The 20,308-nt window shown below is 39.8% G+C and overlaps 1 protein-coding gene across 1 annotated transcript in view; it reads left to right on the top strand.

The window, feature by feature from the left end:
* The first annotated feature begins 117 nt into the window (after positions 1-117).
* HGH1 (HGH1 cochaperone) overlaps positions 118-20,308 on the top strand; it is a 35,651-nt gene continuing 15,460 nt past the window's right edge. Inside the window, exons 1-4 of the mRNA XM_077174363.1 lie at positions 118-147; positions 287-936; positions 3,441-3,538; positions 15,712-15,810. Coding sequence (XP_077030478.1) covers positions 118-147; positions 287-936; positions 3,441-3,538; positions 15,712-15,810 — 877 coding nt within the window. The remainder of the gene's footprint in view (positions 148-286; positions 937-3,440; positions 3,539-15,711; positions 15,811-20,308) is intronic.

Raw genomic sequence — 20,308 nt, forward strand, 5'->3', positions numbered from 1 at the left:
TTTCTCAGCATTCAATTGGCTCAGCCTTTGCCACATCTGTGTTTTCTCGTTGCTGATTGGCTCTTGGAGCTGTCAATCAGAGCTGTTGTCAAGGGACATCGCCTCGTTGATCCCGCCATGGCGGCGGCGCTCCTGTCACGGTGGCGGGCGAGACCCCGCGGGCGGCCATACCTGACGTGGCTGCGGCCCCGTCTGACTTTTCGTGGTCTAAATAAGCCGTGCCCGAATTGGGGCCGGTGTTTGGGGCCGTACGGCGTTTTTCCGTACTACTTCCTTTCTCCCTTAGCCCCACCCTTTCCGCCTTCATGCCCTCATCCTATTGGCGTATTCCCCATTCATCCCTATATCCGCGGCGCTGATTGGCTGTTGCCTCCATCAATCTCCCCGTTGCTACGCAACACCACCAAAGGGCGGAGACGAAGCAGCCATGGCGGCGCCCATCAGCGAGCCCTCAGCGTCCGTGGCTCTGTCGGAGCTCACGGCGCTTCTCTTGCCGTCCTCCCCCGCCGCTCTCGAAGCAGCCGAGGCCGCCCTGGCCCTGTCGGGCAGCGACTCAGGCCGGGCGCTCCTCGCTGAACACCCCGCGGCCTTATCGGCCTTGTCCGCCATGGCAGCCTCGGCCTCGCGTGGAGCGCAGCCCGCCTTGGCCGCGCTGGTGAACGCATCCTCCGAGCCCGCCGCGCTGGAGCCGCTTCTCGCCGCTGTCCCTTCTCTTCTCCCGCTTCTCCCCAGCTCCGGAGCGGCCTGCGGGGTGCTGGCAAACCTGAGCCGGGACGCGGCGGCGGCGCCGCGGGTGCTGCGGGCGCTGGGTCCCGAAGCGGAGTCGCTGCTGCTGCGGGCGCTGAGCGCGGAGCGGCCGCCGGGGGAGCTCGGGGCGCTCCTCTGCAACCTCAGCCAGGCCCCCGAAGGCCGCCAGGTGCTGCTGGAGCCCTCAGGGTGAGCTGGAATAAGAAATGGGAAATTTTTATTTTATTTTATTTTATTTTATTTTATTTTATTTTATTTTATTTTATTTTATTTTATTTTATTTTATTTTATTTTATTTTATATTGCAGCTGCTCTGCAACCTCAGCCAGGTCCCCGAGGGCTGCCAGGTGCTGCTGGAACCCTCAGAGTGAGGGAAAATCAAAACCGGGAATTTTTACTTTAATTTTTTTTTAATTTTTATTTTAAATTTCGGCCCCCGGCAGAGCTCGGGGCCCTGCTGGAACCTGAGGGGTGAGGGGGGATCAAATATGGGAATTTTTTATTTTTATTTTAATTTTTGTTTTTATTTTAAATTTCGGCCCCCGGCGGAGCCCAGGGCGCTGCTGGAGCCTGAGGGGTGAGGGGGAATCAAAAATGGGAATTTTTATTTTTTATTTTTATTTTTATTTTAAATTTCGACCCCCGGTGGAGTTCAGGGCCCTGCTGGAGCCTGAGGGGTGAGGGAAAAATCAAAAATGGGAATTTTTATTTTAATTTTTATTTTTATTTTTATTTTAAATTTCGGCCCCCGGCAGAACCCAGGGCGCTGCTGGAGCCTGAGGGGTGAGGGAAAATCAAAAATGGGAATTTTTATTTTTATTTTTATTTTTGTTTTTATTTTTATTTTTATTTTTATTTTTTATTATTTATTTAATTTCGGTCCCCGGCGGAGCTCAGGCCCTGCTGGAGCCTGAGGGGTGAGGGAAAATTGGGAATAAAAAATGGGAATTTTTATTTTTATTTTATTTTTGTTTTAAATTTCGGCCCCCAGTGGAGCTCGGGGCGCTGCTGGAGCCTGAGGGGTGAGGGGGGATCAAAAATGGGAATTTTTATTTTTATTTTTATTTTAAATTTCGGAGCCCGGTGGAGTTCGGGGCCCTGCTGGAGCCTGAAGGATGAGGGGGAATCAAAAATGGGAATTTTTATTTTTATTTTTATTTTTATTTTTATTTTTATTTTTATTTTATATTTTAAATTTCGGTCCCCGGCGGAGCTCGGGCCCTGCTGGAGCCTGAGGGGTGAGGGGGGAATCAAAAATGGGAATTTTTATTTTTATTTTTTATTTTTATTTTTATTTTAAATTTTGGTCCCCAGCGGAGCTCGGGGCCCTGCTGGAGCCTGAGGGGTGAGGGGGAATTGAAAATGGGAATTTTTATTTTAATTTTATTTTTATTTTTATTTTAAATTTCGGGCCCTGCTGGAACCTGAGGGGTGAGGGGGGAAAATCAAAACCGGGAATTTTTATTTTAATTTTATTTTAATTTTTATTTTAAATTTCGGCCCCCAGCGGAGCTCGGGGCGCTGCTGGAGCCTGAGGGGTGAGGGGAAAATCAAAAATGGGAATTTTTATTTTTATCTTTATTTTTATTTTTATTTTTATTTTAAATTTCGACCCCTGGCAGAGCTCGGGGCCCTGCTGGAACCTGAGGGGTGAGGGGGAATCGAAAATGGGAATTTTTATTTTAATTTTATTTTTATTTTTATTTTAACTTTCGGCCCCTGTTGGTGTTCGGGCCCTGCTGGAGCCTGAGGGGTGAGAGGGAATCGAAAATGGGAATTTTTTTTTATTTTATTTATTTAATTTTATTTTATTTGTTGGGAATTATTTTTATTTCTGAGAACCAAGGCTGGAATTGTGAATTTGGGGCGGTTTTTTGTGATTTTTTTATGATGTTTTTGGGTGAATTTTGCGATTTTTGTGGTAATTTTTGCGATTTTTTAAAATTTTATTATTTAATTTTATTTTATTTGTTGGGAATTATTTTTATTTTGAGAACCAAGACCGGAATTGTGATTTTGGGGTGGTTTTTTTGTCATTTTTTGGGTGATTTTTTGGGTGAATTTTGCGATTTTTGTGGTAATTTTTGCAATTTTTTAAAATTTTATTTATTTTATTTTATTTTATTTTTGGGAATTACTTTTATTTCTGAGAACCAAGGCTGGAATTGTAATTTTTTGGTGATTTTTTTTTGTGATTTTTTGGTGATTTTTTTTGTGATTTTTTTTGTGATTTTTTGGTGAATTTTGCGATTTCTGTGGTAATTTTTGCCATTTTTTAAATTTCATTTATTTAATTTTATTTTATTTGTTGGGAATTATTTTTAATTTTGACAACCAAGACTGGAATTCTCATTTTGGGCTGGTTTTTTTGTCATTTTTTGGGTCATTTTTTGGGTGAATTTCGCAATTTTTGTGGTCATTTTTGCCATTTTTTTAAGTTTTATAAATTTAATTTAATTTTATTTATTGGGAATTATTTTAATTTTAAGAACCAAGACCGGAATTGTGATTTTGGGGTGGTTTTTTGTGATTTTTTAGTGATTTTTTTTGTGAATTTTTGGGTGAATTTTGCAATTTCTGTGGTAATTTTTGCCATTTTTTAAAATTTTATTTATTTAATTTTATTTATTTGTTGGGAATTATTTTTAATTGTGATTTTGGGGTGATTTTTTTGTCATTTTGGGGTTTTCCAGGCGGGTTCTGAGGCGGCTCCTGGCCCTGCTGCGCTGCCCGGACGTGGAGCTGAGGAGGGGAATTGTGGGGGCGATCAGGAACTGCTGCTTCCAGCACGGTAAAAACTGGGAATAGGGGATTTAGGGATTTAGGGGATTTATGGGATTTATGGGATATAGGGGATTTAGGGGATTTATGGGATATAGGGGATTTATGGGATATAGGGGATGTATGGGATGTATGGGATATGTGGGATATGGGAATGCAGCGCTGAGGAATTGCTGCTTCCAGCACGGTAAAAACTGGGAATAGGGGATTTATGGGATTTAGGGGATTTATGGGATATGTGGGATGTATGGGATTTATGGGATCAATGGGATATATGGGATATGGGATGTATGGGATATGTGGGATGTATGGGATGTATGGGATATGGGAATGGGGCGCTGTGGAACTGCTGCTTCCAGCACGGTAAAACTGGGAATAGGGGATTTAGGGATTTAGGAGATTTATGGGATTTAGGGGATATATGGGATATAGGGGATTTAGGGGATGTGTGGGATATAGGGGATGTATGGGATATGGGAATGCAGCGTTGTGGAACTGCTGCTTCCAGCACGGTAAAACCGGGAATAGGGGAATTATGGGATGTATGGGATTTAGGGGATTTATGGGATTTAGGGATTTATGGGATGTGTGGGATATGTGGGATACGGGAATGCAGCGTTGTGGAACTGCTGCTTCCAGCACGGTAAAACTGGGAATAGGGGAATTATGGGATAAATGGGGTTTAGGGGATTTATGGGATATAGGGGATAAATGGGATATATGGGATTTAGGGGATGTGTGGGATATGGAATAAATGGGATATGGGATATATGGGATTTATGGGATCAATGGGATATCTGGGATTTATGGGATCAATGGGATGTATGGGATATCTGGAATGTGTGGGATATGTGTGATTTATGGGATATCTGGGATTTATGGGATCATTGGGATATATGGGATGTATGGGATATGAGTTAAATGGGATATGTGTGATTTATGGGGTATATGGGATTTATGGGATCAATGGGATGTATGGGATGTGAGTTAAATGGGATATATGGTTTTTATGGGATATGTGGGATATGGGATGTATGGGATATCTGGGATTTATGGGATCAATGGGATATATGGGATATGTGGGATATGGGATGTATGGTTTATATGGGATATGTGGGATATGGGATATATGGGATATGGGATATGGGATATCTCGGATTTATGGGATGTAAGGGATATATGGGATATGTGGGATATATGGGATATGTGGGATATATGGGATATGGAATATATGGTTTATATGGGATATAGGGGATATGGGATGTATGGGATATATGGGATATAGGGGATGTATGGGATATATGAGATAAATGGGATATGTGGGATTTATGGGATAAAGGGGATATATGGGATTTAGGGGATGTATGGGATATGTGGGAGAAATGGGATCAATGGGATATATGGGATGTATGGGATATGTGGTATTTATGGGATTTATGGGATGTATGGGATTTATGGGATATGTGGGATATGGCATATATGGTTTATATGGGATATGTGAGATATGGGATGTATGGGATATATGGGATTTATGGGATATGTGGGATATAGGGCATATATGGGATAAATGGGATAGGGGATCAATGGGATATATGGGATGTGGGATATATGGGTTATATGGGATGTGGGATATATGGGATGTATGGCATAAATGAGATCGATGGGATGTATGGGATATATGGGATATGTGGAATTTATGGGATATGTGGGATGTATAGGGTGTATGGGATATGTGGGATTTAGGGGATAAATGGGATCAATGGGATTTAGGGGATATAGGGGATGTATGGGATCAATGGGATGTATGGGATGTATGGGATGTGTGGGATATGGGAATGGAGCACTGTGGAACTGCTGCTTCCAGCACGGTAAAACCGGGAATAGGGGATTTAGGGATTTAGGGATTTATGGGATGTATGGGATTTATGGGATAAATGGGATTTATGGGATGTAGGGGATAAATGGGATGTATGGGATCTATGGGATGTATGGGATATCTGGGATTTATGGGATAAATGGGATATATGGGATAAATGGGATATATATAGGATATGGGATATATGGGATATATAGGATATGTGGGATATGGGATGTATGAGATATATGGGATATCTGGGATTTATGCGATCAATGGGATATAGGGGATGTATGGGATATATGAGATAAATGGGATATGTGGAATTTATGGGATAAAGGGGATATATGGGATATAGGGGATGTATGGGATTTATGGGATATATGGGATGTATGGGATAAATGGGATGTAAGGGATATATGGAATATATGGGATAAATGGGATATGTGGGATTTATGGGATTTATGGGATGTAGGGGATGTAGAGGATGTATGGGATGTATGGGATATGTGGGATATGGGAATGGGGCACTGTGGAACTGCTGCTTCCAGCACGGTAAAACTGGGAATAGGGGATTTAGGGATTTAGGAGATTTATGGGATTTAGGGGATATATGGGATATAGGGGATTTAGGGGATGTGTGGGATATAGGGGATATAGGGGATGTATGGGATATGGGAATGCAGCGTTGTGGAACTGCTGCTTCCAGCATGGTAAAACCGGGAATAGGGGAATTATGGGATGTATGGGATTTAGGGGATTTAGGGATGTATGGGATAAATGGGATATAGGGGATTTATGGGATGTATGGGATTTAGGGGATGTATGGGATGTATGGGATATGTGGGATATGGGAATGGGGCACTGTGGAACTGCTGCTTCCAGCACGGTAAAACTGGGAATAGGGGAATTATGGGATGTATGGGATTTAGGGGATTTAGGGATGTATGGGATAAATGGGATTTATGGGATTTATGGGATGTATGGGATTTAGGGGATGTATGGGATGTATGGGATATGTGGGATATGGGAATGGGGCACTGTGGAACTGCTGCTTCCAGCACGGTAAAACCGGGAATAGGGGATTTAGGGATTTATGGGATTTATTGGATTTATGGGATTTAGGGATTTATGGGATTTATTGGATTTATGGGATTTAGGGATTTATGGGATATGTGGGATGTATGGGATTTATGGGATCAATGGGATATATGGGATATGGGATGTATGGCATATGTGGGATTTATGGGATGCATGGGATATGGGATATGTGGGATATGTGGGATATAGGGGATGTATGGGATATGTGGGATATGGGATAAATGGGATATGGGATATATGGGATTTATGGGATCAATGGGATATCTGGGATTTATGGGATATCTGGGATGTATGGGATATCTGGGATGTGTGGGATATGTGTGATTTATGGGGTATATGGGATGTATGGGATCAATGGGATGTATGGGATGTATGGGATGTGAGTTAAATGGGATATGTGGGATTTATGGGATATGAGTTAAATGGGATATATGGTTTTTATGGGATATGTGGGATATGGGATGTATGGGATATCTGGGATTTATGGGATCAATGGGATATATGGGATATGTGGGATATGGAATGTACGGTTTATATGGGATATGTGGGATATGGGATATCTCGGATTTATGGGATGTAAGGGATATATGGCATATGTGGGATATATGGGATATGGGATATATGGTTTATATGGGATATAGGGGATATGGGATATATGGGATATATGGGATCAATGGGATTTATGGGATTTATGGGATCAATGGGATTTATGGGATCAATGGGATTTATGGGAGATATGGGATGTATGGGAGATATGGGATATATGGAATAAGTAGAATATGTGGGATATGTGGGATTTATGGGATATATGGGATATGTGGGATATGTGGGATATATGGGATATGTGGGATATATGGGATATGTGGGATATATGGGATATATGGCTTTATATGGGATATGTGGGATATGTGGGATATGGGATATATGGTTTATATGGGATATGTGGTATATGGGATGTATGGGATATATGGGATATGGGATGTAGGGGATAAATGGGATGTATGGGATGTATGGGATATGGGAATGGAGCGCTCAGGAACTGCTGCTTCCAGCATAGTAAAACCTGGGAATAGGGGATTTAGGGGATTTATGGGATATATGGGATATATGGGATTTATAAGATAAATGGGATATATCGGATAAATGGGATGTATGGGATGTATAGGATATGTGGGATATGGGATATATGGGATATGTGGGATTTATGGGATATGTGGGATTTATGGGATACATGGGATATGGGATATATGGGATTTATGGGATCAATGGGATATGTGGGATATATGGGATATAGGGCATATATGGGATAAATGGGATAGGGGATAAATGGGATATGTGGGATGTGGGATATATGGGTTATATGGGATATGTGATATATGGTTTATGTGGGATATGGGATTTATGGGATTTATGGGATCAATGGGATATGTGGGATATATGGCATGTATGGCATAAATGGGATATAGGGGATGTATGGGATAAATGGGATCAATGGGATTTAGGGGATATAGGGGATTGATGGGATATATGGGATGTATGGGATATGGGAATGGAGCACTGTGGAACTGCTGCTTCCAGCACGGTAAAAACTGGGAATAGGGGATTTAGGGATTTAGGGGATAAATGGGATATATGGGATATATGGGATATGTGGGATATGGGATGTATGGGATATATGGGATATGGGATGTATGGTTTATATGGGATATTTGGGATATGGGATATATGGTTTATGTGGGATATGGGATTTATGGGATCAATGGGATCAATGGGATATATGGCATGTATGGCATAAATGGGATATAGGGGATGTATGGGATGTATGGGATCAATGGGATTTAGGGGATGTATGGGATATGGGAATGCAGCGCTGTGGAACTGCTGCTTCCAGCACAGTAAAAACTGGGAATAGGGGATTTAGGGATTTAGGGGATTTATGGGATTTAGGGGATTTATGGGATTTAGGGGATATAGGGGATGTGTGGGATATGTGGGATGTATGGGATGTATGGGATATGGGAATGGAACGCTGAGGAACTGCTGCTTCCAGCACGGTAAAACCTGGGAATAGGGGATTTAGGGATTTAGGGGATTTATGGGATTTATGGGATATGTGGGATATATGGGATTTATGGGATATGTGGGATTTATGGGATCAATGGGATATGTGGGATTTATGGGATCAATGGGATATGTGGGATGTATGGGATGTATGGGATATATGGGTTGTATGGGATATGGGAAGGGAGCACCTTGGAATTGCTGTTTCCAGCACGGGAAAACCTGGGAATAGGGGAATTTTGGGATTTTGGGGATTTAGGGGATATCTGGGATTTATGGGATGTATGGGATATATGGGATATGTGGGATATGGGATATATTGCATATATGGGATATGTGGGATATGGGAATGCAGCGCTGTGGAATTGCTGCTTCCAGCACGGTAAAAACCGGGAATAGGGGATTTAGGGATTTAGGGGATTTATGGGATTTATGGGATATGTGGGATATATGGGATTTATGGGATATATGGGATTTATGGGATAAATGGGATATGTGGGATGTATGGGATATCTGGGGTATATGGGATATGTGGGATATGTGGGATGTATAGGGTGTATGGGATATGTGGGATTTATGGGATAAATGGGATATATAGGATATGGGATATATGGGATATATGGTTTATATGGGATATGTGGGATATGGGATGTATGGGATATATGGGATATGGGATGTATGGTTTATGTGGGATATGTGGGATATGGGATATGTGGGATATATGGGATATGGGATATCTTGGATTTATGGGATGTAAGGGATATATGGCATATGTGGGATATATGGGATATGTGGGATATATGGGATATGGGATATATGGTTTATATGGGATATAGGGGATATGGGATGTATGGGATATATGGGATATAGGGGATGTATGGGATATATGAGATAAATGGGATATGTGGGATTTATGGGATAAAGAGGATATATGGGATTTAGGGGATGTATGGGATATGTGGGAGAAATGGGATCAATGGGATATATGGGATGTATGGGATATGTGGTATTTATGGGATTTATGGGATGTATGGGATTTATGGGATATGTGGGATATGGCATATATGGTTTATATGGGATATGTGAGATATGGGATGTATGGGATATATGGGATTTATGGGATATGTGGGATATAGGGTATATATGGGATAAATGGGATAGGGGATCACTGGGATATATGGGATGTGGGATATATGGGTTATATGGGATGTGGGATATATGGGATGTATGGCATAAATGGGATCGATGGGATGTATCGGATATATGGGATATGTGGAATTTATGGGATATGTGGGATGTATAGGGTGTATGGGATATGTGGGATTTATGGGATAAATGGGATATATGGTTTACATAGGATATATGGGATTTAGGGGATCAATGGGATATATGGGATATATGGGATGTATGGGATATGGGAATGCAGCGCTGTGGAATTTCTGCTTCCAGCACGGGAAAACTGGGAATAGGGGATATAGGGGATGGATGGGATCAATGGGATATAGAGGATAAATGGGATATAGGGGATGTGTGGGATTTATGGGATAAATGCGATATGTGGGATAAATGGGATGTATGGGATATGGGAATCGAGAACTGTGGAACTTCAGCTTCCAGCATGGTAAAACCTGGGAATATGGGATTGATGGGATAAATTGGATATATGGGATAAATGGGATTTATGGGATATAGGGGATATGTGGGCTATATGGGATTTATGGGATTGATGGGATATGTGGGATTTATGGGATATAGGGGATGTATGGCATATATGAGATAAATGGGATATGTGGGATTTATGGGATAAAGGGGATATATGGGATTTAGGGCATGTATGGGATTTATGGGATATATGGGATGTATGGGGTAAATGGGATGTAAGGGATATATGGAATATATGGGATAAATGGGATATGTGGGATGTATGGGATGTATGGGATACGGGAATGGAGCACTGTGGAACTGCTGCTTCCAGCACGGTAAAAACCGGGAATTTTGGGATAGATGGGAGTTTGGGATGTATGGGATCGATGGGATTTATGGGATAAAATGGATATATGGGATTTATGGGATAAAATGGATATATGGGATATATGGGATATGTGGGATGTATGGGATCGATGGGATTTATGGGATAAAATGGATATATGGGATTTATGGGATAAAATGGATATATGGGATGTATGGGATATGTGGGAAGTATGGGATCGATGGGATTTACGGGATCGATGGGATATGTGGGATTTATGGGATATGGGATGTATGGGATGTATGGGATGTATGGGAATGCAGCGCTGTGGAACTGCTGCTTCCAGCACGGTAAAAACTGGGAATAGGGGATTTTGGGATTTAGGGGATTATGGGATTTAGGGATTTATGGGATGTATGGGATAAATGGGATTTATGGGATATAGAGGATGTATGGGATGTATGGGATATGGGAATGGAGCGCTGAGGAACTGCTGCTTCCAGCATGGGAAAAACTGGGAATTTGAGATTTAGGGATTTAGGGGATTTATGGGATATAGGGGATGTATGGGATATGTGGGATATGGGGATGCAGCGCTTTGGAACTGCTCCTTCCAGCAGGATAAAACTTGGGAATTTGGGATTTATGGGATTTAGGGGATTGAAGGGATTTATGGGATAAATGGGATATAGGGGATATGTGGGATATATTGGATATGGGATAAATAGGATATGTGGGATATGGGATAAATGGGATATATGGGATATGTGGGATATATGGGATATGTGGGATATATGGGATATGTGGGATATGTGTGATTTATGGGATATTTGGGATATATGGGATGTATGGGATATAGGGGATATATGGGATGTATGGGATTTATGGGATATGGGAATGGAGCACTGTGGAATTGCTGCTTCCAGCACGGTAAAACCTGGGAATAGGGGATTTAGGGATTTAGGGGATGTATGGGATTTATGGGATAAATGGGATATATGGGATATATGGGATATATAGGATATGTGGGATATATGGGATATGAGTTAAATGGGATATATGGGATATGTGGGATTTATGGGATATGTGGGTTATGGGATATATGGGATATGTGGGATATATGGGATATGTGGGATATATGGGATATATGGGATATGGAATATATGGTTTATGGTTTATATGGGATATCTGGGATATGGGATATCTGGGATTTATGGGATCAGTGGGATGTATGGGATATATGGGATATGGGATATATGGTTTATGGTTTATATGGGATATGTGGGATATGGGATATATGGTTTATATGGGATATAGGGGATATGGGATGTATGGGATATCTGGGATGTATGGGATATATGGGATCAATGGGATTTATGGGATCAATGGGATTTATGGGAGATATGGGATGTATGGGAGATATGGGATATATGGGATAAGTAGAATATGTGGGATATGTGGGATTTGTGGGATATGGGATGTATGGTTTATGTGGGATATGGGATTTATGGGATCAATGGGATATATGGGATGTATGGGATAAGTGAGATAGGGGATAAATGGGATATGTGGGATAGGGGATATATGGGATTTATGGGATCAATGGGATGTATGGGATATATGGGATAAATGGGAATGTATGGGATATGGGAATGCAGTGCTGTGGAACTGCTGGTTCCAGCACGGTAAAAATCAGGGAATTTGGGATTTATGGGATATGTGGGATTTGTGGGATTCATGGGATAAATGGGATAAATGGGATATGTGGGGTATATGGGATAATTGGGATATGTGGGATAATTGGGATATGTGGGATATGTGGGATGTTTGAGATATATGGGATGTATGGGATATGGGATGTATGGGATATGTGGGATTTATGGGATAAATGGGATATCTGGGATATGTGGGGTATATGGGATAATTGGGGTATATGGGATAAATGACATTTATTGGATAAATGGGATATATGGGATCTATGGGAATGCAGCGCTGCAGAACTGCTGCTTCCAGCACGGTAACATTTGGGAATTTTGGGAATTTTGGGCTTGGGAATGTGGGAATGAGGCCAGGAATGGGATGGGGAATTTTGTGGGGGCGCCTGGTGGGGCTGATCCTGGAGAAATCAGGGATTGAGGGGATCCAGGGGGAGTTGGGATTGGGATTGGGATTGGGATCAGGATATGGGATGGGAATAGGATTGGGAATGGGATTGGGATTGGGATTAAGAATGGGAATGGGATTGGGACTGGGATTAGGAATGGGAATGGGATGGGAAATAGGATTTGGATTGGGATTGGGATTGGGATTGGGATGGGAATGGAATCATCCCAGAGCTCCTCAGGGTGGGAATGGGAATGGGAACAGGAATGGGATCCAAGTGAGATCCCAAAATCCCGACCCTCTGGGATGGTGGGAACAGAAATGGGATTGGGATTAGGAAAGGGATTGGGAATGGGATTGAGATTGGGATTGGGATTGGGATTGGGAATGGGATGGGAATGGGATTGGGAATGGGAACGGAATTGGGATTAGGATTGGGAATGGGATTAGGATTTGGATTAGGAATTTATTGGGAATTTGATTTGGATCAGGAATGGGATCAGGATATGGGATTGGGATGGGAATAAAATTGGGATTCAGATGGGGTTGGGAATGGGAATGGGATTGGGATGGGATTAGGAATGGGATTGGGAATGGGATTGACATGGGATCAGGATATGGGATTGGGATGGGAAGTAGGATTGGGATTGGGATGGGAATGGGATCGGGATTGGGATTGGGATGGGATTGGGATGGGAATGGGGTGGGATTGGGCATGGGGTGGGGATGGGAATGGGATCAGGATATAGGATTGGGATCAAGAATGGGATTGGGATTAGGAGTGGGAATGAAATTAGGAATGGGATTGGGATGGGAATGGGATCAGGATATGGGATTGGGATGGGAATGGGAATGGGATTGGGAACAGGAATGGGATTTGAATTAGGATTAGGATTGGGAAATGGGGTTGGGATTGGGAACAGGACTGGGAATAGGAATGGGATTGGGAACGGGATTAGGAATGGGATTAGGAACGGGACTGGGATTAGGAATGGGGAGTGGGAATGGGATTGGGATTGGGGATGGGATGGGAATGGGAATAAGATTGGGATGGGAATGGGATTGGGAACGGGAATGGGATTTGAATTGGGATTGGGATTAGGAATGGGATTAGGATTGGGAATAGGTTTAGGAATGGGAAATGGTTTTGGGATTGGGATTAGGAATGGGATTAGGATTGGCTCAAATTGGGATTTTTAGGAATATTCACTGGCTGGGAATGGGATTGGGGTTGGGAATAAGATTGGGAATGGGGTGGGGATGGCAATGGGATCAAGATATGGGATTGGGATTGGGAACAGGATATGGGATTTGAATTGGCATTAAGAATGGGAACAGGATATGGGATTGGGATGGGAATGGGATTAGGATTGAGAGAATGGGCTCAAATTGGAATTTTTGGGAATATTCACTGGCTGGGAATGGGATTGGGATGGGATCAGGATATGGGATTGGGGTTGGCATGGGATTGGGGTTGGCATGGGATTGGGATATGGGATTGGGATGGGAATGGGATTGGGAATGGGATGGGATCAGGTTAGGGGATTGGGATCAAGAATGGGATGGGAATGGGATTAGATTGAAATGGGATTGGCAATGGGATGGGAATAAGATTGGGATTGGATTGGAATGGGAATGGGATTGGGAATGGGATATGGGATTGGGATTGGGGATGGGGATGGGATTGGGGATGGGGATGGGATTGGGAATAAGATTGGGAATGGGATGGGATCAGGATATGGGATTGGGATCAGGAATGGGATGGGAATAAGATTGGGATTGGGGTTGGGATGGGGATGGGATTGGGAATGGGATGGGATCAGGTTATGGGATTGGGATCAAGATTAGGATGGGAATGGGATTAGCTTGAAATGGGATTGGCAATGGGATGGGAATAAGATTGGGATTGGATTGGGATGGGAATGGGATATGGGATTGGGATTGGGGATGGGGATGGGATTGGGAATAAGATTGGGATCACGATATAGGATTGGGGTTGGGATCAGGATATGGGATTGGGATGGGAATGGGAATGGGATTAGGATGGGAATAAGATTGTGATGGGAATGGGATTAGGAATGGGAATGGGATTGGGAATAGGATTAGGAATGGGATTGGGAATGGGAATGGGTTTAGGACCGGGATTGGGATAAGGACTGGGAATGGGATTAGGACCGGGATTGGGAGCGGGATTAGGAATGGGATTGGGATTAGGAATGGGATTAGGCATGGGACTGGGATTAGGAAAGGGATTGGGATTAGGAACAGGGATTGGGAATGGGATTAGGAATGGGATTAGGAATGGGACTGGGATTAGGATTAGGAATGGGGATTGGGAATGGGATTAGGAACGGGGATTGGGAATGGGATTAGGAATGGCACTGGGATTAGGAACGGGGATTGGGACTGGGATTAGGAATGGGATTAGGAACAGGGACTGGGATTAGGATTAGGAACAGGGATTGGGAATAGGATTAGGAATGGGGATTGGGAATGGGATTAGGAACGGGGATTGGGAATGGGATTAGGAATGGCACTGGGATTAGGAACGGGGATTGGGACTGGGATTAGGAATGGGATTAGGAACAGGGATTGGGAATGGGATTAGGAACGGGGATTGGGAATGGGATTAGGAATGGGACTGGGATTAGGATTAGGAACGGGGAGTGGGAATGGGATTAGGAACGGGGATTGGGAACAGGATTGGGGTTAGGATTAGGAACGGGGATTGGGAACAGGATTAGGATTAGGAACGGGATTGGGATGGGATTGAGATTAGGAATGGGAACAGGATTGGGATTAGGAATGGGATTAGGAACGGGAATGGGAACAGGATTAGGAATGGGATTGGGAACAGGATTGGGATTAGGAATGGGGATTGGGAATGGGGTTAGGAACAGGATTGGGATTAGGAATGGGATTAGGAATGGGATTAGGAAGGGGGACTGGGAATGGGATTGGGACTGTGATTAGGAATGGGACTGGGATTAGGAATGGGGATTGGGAACTGGATTAGGAATGGGATTAGGATTAGGAACAGGATTGGGAATTGCAGCTGGAACGTGGTGCTGAGGTTCCCCAATGCCCAATGCAGAGAACCACGAGCGGCTGCTGAGGCCTGAGCTGGAGGCGCTGCCCAGGCTGCTGCTGCCCCTGGCTGGGAACATGGAGCTGACTGAGCATGAGATGGAGCGTGAGTGACATTGGGAATTGGGGATTTTGGGGATTTTTGGGAATTTTGGGAATTTTTTTGGGGCATTTAATGGGAAATTTTTCAGATTTTTTTTTTGAAAATTTTTTTGGATTTTTTTCAGAATTTTTTGGGGATTTTGGGGGATTTTTTTAAAAATTTTTTTTTTATTTTTTTTGGATTTTGGGTAGTTTTTAAGGGATTTTTTTGGAATTTTTTGGGGATTTGTAAGGATTTTTCTCTAGATTTTTTCTGGATTTTTTGGGGGATTTTTTTCCAGAATTTTGGGGGATTTTTTGGATATTTTTTGGGGAATTTTTTGGGAATTCTGCGGATTTTTTTCGGATTTTTTAAATATTTTTTGTGAATTTTTGGAGATTTTTTTGGATTTTTTTTGGAAATTTTTGGGATTTTGAGGGATTTTTTTTAATTTTTATTTTATATTTTTGGGGATTTTTGGGGATTTTCTGGGGATTTTCTGGGGATTTTTTTAAATTTTTCGGGATTTTTTGCGAATTTTTTTTTAATTTTTGGGGATTTTTCGGGGATTTTTTGGAATTTTTGGGGGATTTTTTGGGGGAATTTTCTTGGATTTTTTGGGGGAATTTTTGGGTATTTTTAGGGGGTTTTGTTTGAATTTTTGGGATATTTTTTGGGGATTTTTTTGGGAATTTTTGGGATTTTTTTTGGATTTTTTGGGGGATTTTTTAAGATTTTTTGGGGGATTTTTTGGGAATTTTTTTAGGGAATTTTTTTGGATTTTTTTGGAAATTTTTTGGAATTTTTTGGGATTTCGTCGGGATTTTTAGCGACTTTTAGCGATTTTTTTTTAATTTTGGGGGGAATTTTTGTGGGATTTTTGGGATTTTTTTTGGAATTTTTTTCGGAAATTTTTGGGATTTTTTTGAATTTTTATTTTATATTTTTGGGGATTTTTGGGGATTTTTTTGGGAATTTTGGGGAATTTTTTTGGATTTTTTGGGAATTTTTGAGGCATTTAATGGGAATTTTTTGGGATTTTTTTCGAAAATTTTTGGGATTTTTTTTGGTATTTTTTTGGAAATTTTTGGGATTTTGGGGGGTTTTTTGGGATTTTTTTTGTATTTTGGGGAATTTTTTGAGGATTTTTGGGGGGATTTTTGGGGATTTTTTGGGGAATTTTTTGAGATTTTTTGGGGGATTTTTTGAGGGATTTTTTTCAGATTTTTTTGGAATATTTTTTGAATTTTGGGGGATTTTTTGGGGATTTTTAGTGAATTTTTCTGGAATTTTTGGGAATTTTTTGGGATATTTTTTGGGATTTTTAAAAAATTTTTATTTTATATTTTTGGGGATTTTTTCTGATTTTTCTTGGATTTTTTGGGGATTTTTTTTGGGAATATTTGGGAACTTTTTTGGATTTTTTTGGGAATTTTTTGAGGGATTTTTGGGAGTTTTTGGGAGTTTTTGGGGGATTTTTTGGGAATCTTGGTTTTTTTGGGGGATTTTTTGGGGATTTTTTTCGGAATTTTTGGGATTTTTTTTTTGGAATTTTTTTCGAAATTTTTGGGATTTTTTGGGGATTTTTTGGAATTTTTGGGGGATTTTTGGGAATTTTCTTGGTTTTTTTGGGGAATTTTTTCAGATTTTTTGGGGGGATTTTTGGGGGATTTTTTTTGGAATTTTTTTTGGAAATTTTTTTGGAAATTTTTGGGATTTTGGGGGATTTTTTTTAATTTTTATTTTATATTTTTTGGGGATTTTTGGGGATTTTTTGGGGATTTTTCTTTGAATTTTTTGCGAATTTTTTTTTGAATTTTTGGGGGGATTTTTTGGATTTTTGGGGGGATATTTTTGGGAATTTTTTAGGATTTTTTGGGGGAATTTTTGGGAATTTTTCGGATTTTTTTTGAAATTTTTTGGGATTTTTAGCGATTTTTAGCGATTTTTAGCGATTTTTTTAAATTTTTGGGGGAATTTTTGTGGGATTTTTGGGATTTGTTTTGGAATTTTTTCAGAAATTTTTGGGATTTGGGGGATTTTTTTTTAATTTTTATTTTATATTTTTGGGGATTTTTTGGGAATTTTTTTGGAATTTTTTGGGGAATTTTCTTGGATTTTTGGGCATTTTCTTGGAATTTTTTGGGGCATTTTTTTGGAATTTTTTGGATTTTTTGGGGATTTTTTTGGGATTTTTAGTGAATTTTTTTGGAATTTTTTGGGAATTTTTGGGGGAATATTTTGGGGAATTTTTGGGAATTTTGTCCGATTTTTGGGGGAATTTTTTGGAATTTTTTTGGATATTTTTGGAATTTTTTCTTTTTTTGGGGGATTTTTTGGGATTTTTTGCAAATGTTTTTTTGAATTTTTGGGGTGATTTTTTGGGGGGATTTTTTGGGGGATCCTTATGGACTTTTGGGGAATTTTTAGATTTTTTGGGAATTTTTGGGGGCATTTTTTGGGGGATTTTTTGACCTTTTTGGGATTTTATGGGAAATTTTTCAGATTTTTTTCGAAAATTTTTTTAGATTTTTTTCGGAAATTTTTGGGGTTTTTTTGGAATTTTTGGGGATTTTTTTGGATTTTTTGAGGATTTTTTTGGGTATTTTTTAGGGGATTTTTTTTGGGATTTGTAAGGATTTTTCTCTAGATTTTTTCTGGATTTTTTGGGGGATTTTTTTCCAGAATTTTTGGATATTTTTTGGGAAATTTTTGGGAATTCTGCAGATTTTTTTTTGATTTTTAAAATATTTTTTCGGAATATTTTCAGAATTTTTTCGAAAATTTTTTAAGATTTTTTTTCGGAAATTTTTGGGATTTTTGGGGATTTAAAAAAAATTTTTATTTTATATTTTTGGGGATTTTTGGGGATTTTCAGGGATTTTTTGGAATTTTTGGGGGATTTTTTGGGATTTTTTTGGGATTTTTAGCGAATTTTTTTGGATTTTTTGGGGGATTTTTTGTGGAATTTTTTTAGATTTTTTTGGAATTTTTGGGAAATTTTTTGGGGATTTTTAGGAAATTTTTCCAGATTTTTTTGGGATTTTTTGGGGAATTCTTTGGATTTTTGGGGGGGATTTTTTGGGGAATTCTTTTGGAATTTTTTTCGGAAATTTTTGGGATTTTTTTTTGAATTTTTATTTTATATTTTTGGGGATTTTTTTGGATTTTTGGGGGATTTTTTCAGATTTTTTGGGGGGATTTTTTTGGAATTTAGAGAATTTTCTTGGATTTTTGGGGCATTTTTTCAGATTTTTTTTGGGTGATTTTTGGGGGATTTTTTGGGATTTTTAGCGATTTTTTTTTAATTTTTGGGGGATTTTTTTGGATTTTTTTTGGAAATTTTTTGGAAATTTTTGGGATTTTGGGGGATTTTTTTAAATTTTTATTTTATATTTTTGTGGATTTTTTGGGGGAATTTTTGGGATTTTTTTCTGATTTTTTGGGGAATTTTGGAGGGTTTTTTGGGAATTTTTTTGGATTTTTTTGGAATTTTTTTGGAATTTTGGGGGATTTTTTGGGATTTTTTGCGATTTTTTTGGAATTTTTTGGGGGGGATTTTTTGTGGGATTTTTGGGATTTTTTTGTGGATTTTTTCGGAAATTTTGGGGATTTTTCGGGGATTTTTTGGAATTTTTGGGGGATTTTTTGGGGGAATTTTCTTGGATTTTTTGGGGGAATTTTTGGGTATTTTTAGGGGGTTTTGTTTGAATTTTTGGGATATTTTTGGGGATTTTTTGGGGAATTCTTGGGATTTTTTTTGGATTTTTTTGGGAATTTTTTAGGATTTTTTGGGGGATTTTTTTGGGAATTTTTTTAGGGAATTTTTTCGGATTTTTTTTTTTTTGAAATTTTTTGGAATTTTTTGGGATTTCGTCGGGATTTTTAGCGACTTTTAGCAATTTTTTTTTAATTTTGGGGGGAATTTTTGTGGGATTTTTGGGATTTTTTTTGGAATTTTTTTTGGAATTTTTTGGGATTTTTTTTGAATTTTTATTTTTATTTTTTTGGGGATTTTTTGGGATTTTTCGGGGATTTTTTGGGAATTTTTTTGGATTTTTTGGGAATTTTTGGGGCATTTAATGGGAATTTTTTTAGATTTTTTTCGAAAATTTTTGGGATTTTTTTTTGTATTTTGGGGAATTTTTTGGGGATTTTTTGGGGATTTTTTTGGGAATTTTTTGGGGAATTTTTGGGAATGTTTTCGGATTTTTTGGGGAATTTTTTGAGGGATTTTTGGGAATTTTTGAGGGATTTTTGGGAATTTTTGAGGGATTTTTTTCAGATTTTTTTGGAATATTTTTGGAATTTTTGGGGATTTTTTTGGGATTTTCTGGGGATTTTTTTATAATTTTTCGGGATTTTTGCGAATTTTTTTTTAATTTTTGGGGATTTTTGGGGGGATGTTTTGGGGATTTTTTTGGGGGAATTTTTGGGAATTTTTTCAGATTTTTTTTTAAATTTTTTTTGAATTTTTTGGGATTTTTAGCGATTTTTAGCGATTTTTTTAATTTTGGGGGGA

The sequence above is a fragment of the Agelaius phoeniceus genome, chromosome 1, assembly GCF_051311805.1.
Source record: "Agelaius phoeniceus isolate bAgePho1 chromosome 1, bAgePho1.hap1, whole genome shotgun sequence".
Lineage (NCBI taxonomy): Eukaryota > Metazoa > Chordata > Aves > Passeriformes > Icteridae > Agelaius > Agelaius phoeniceus.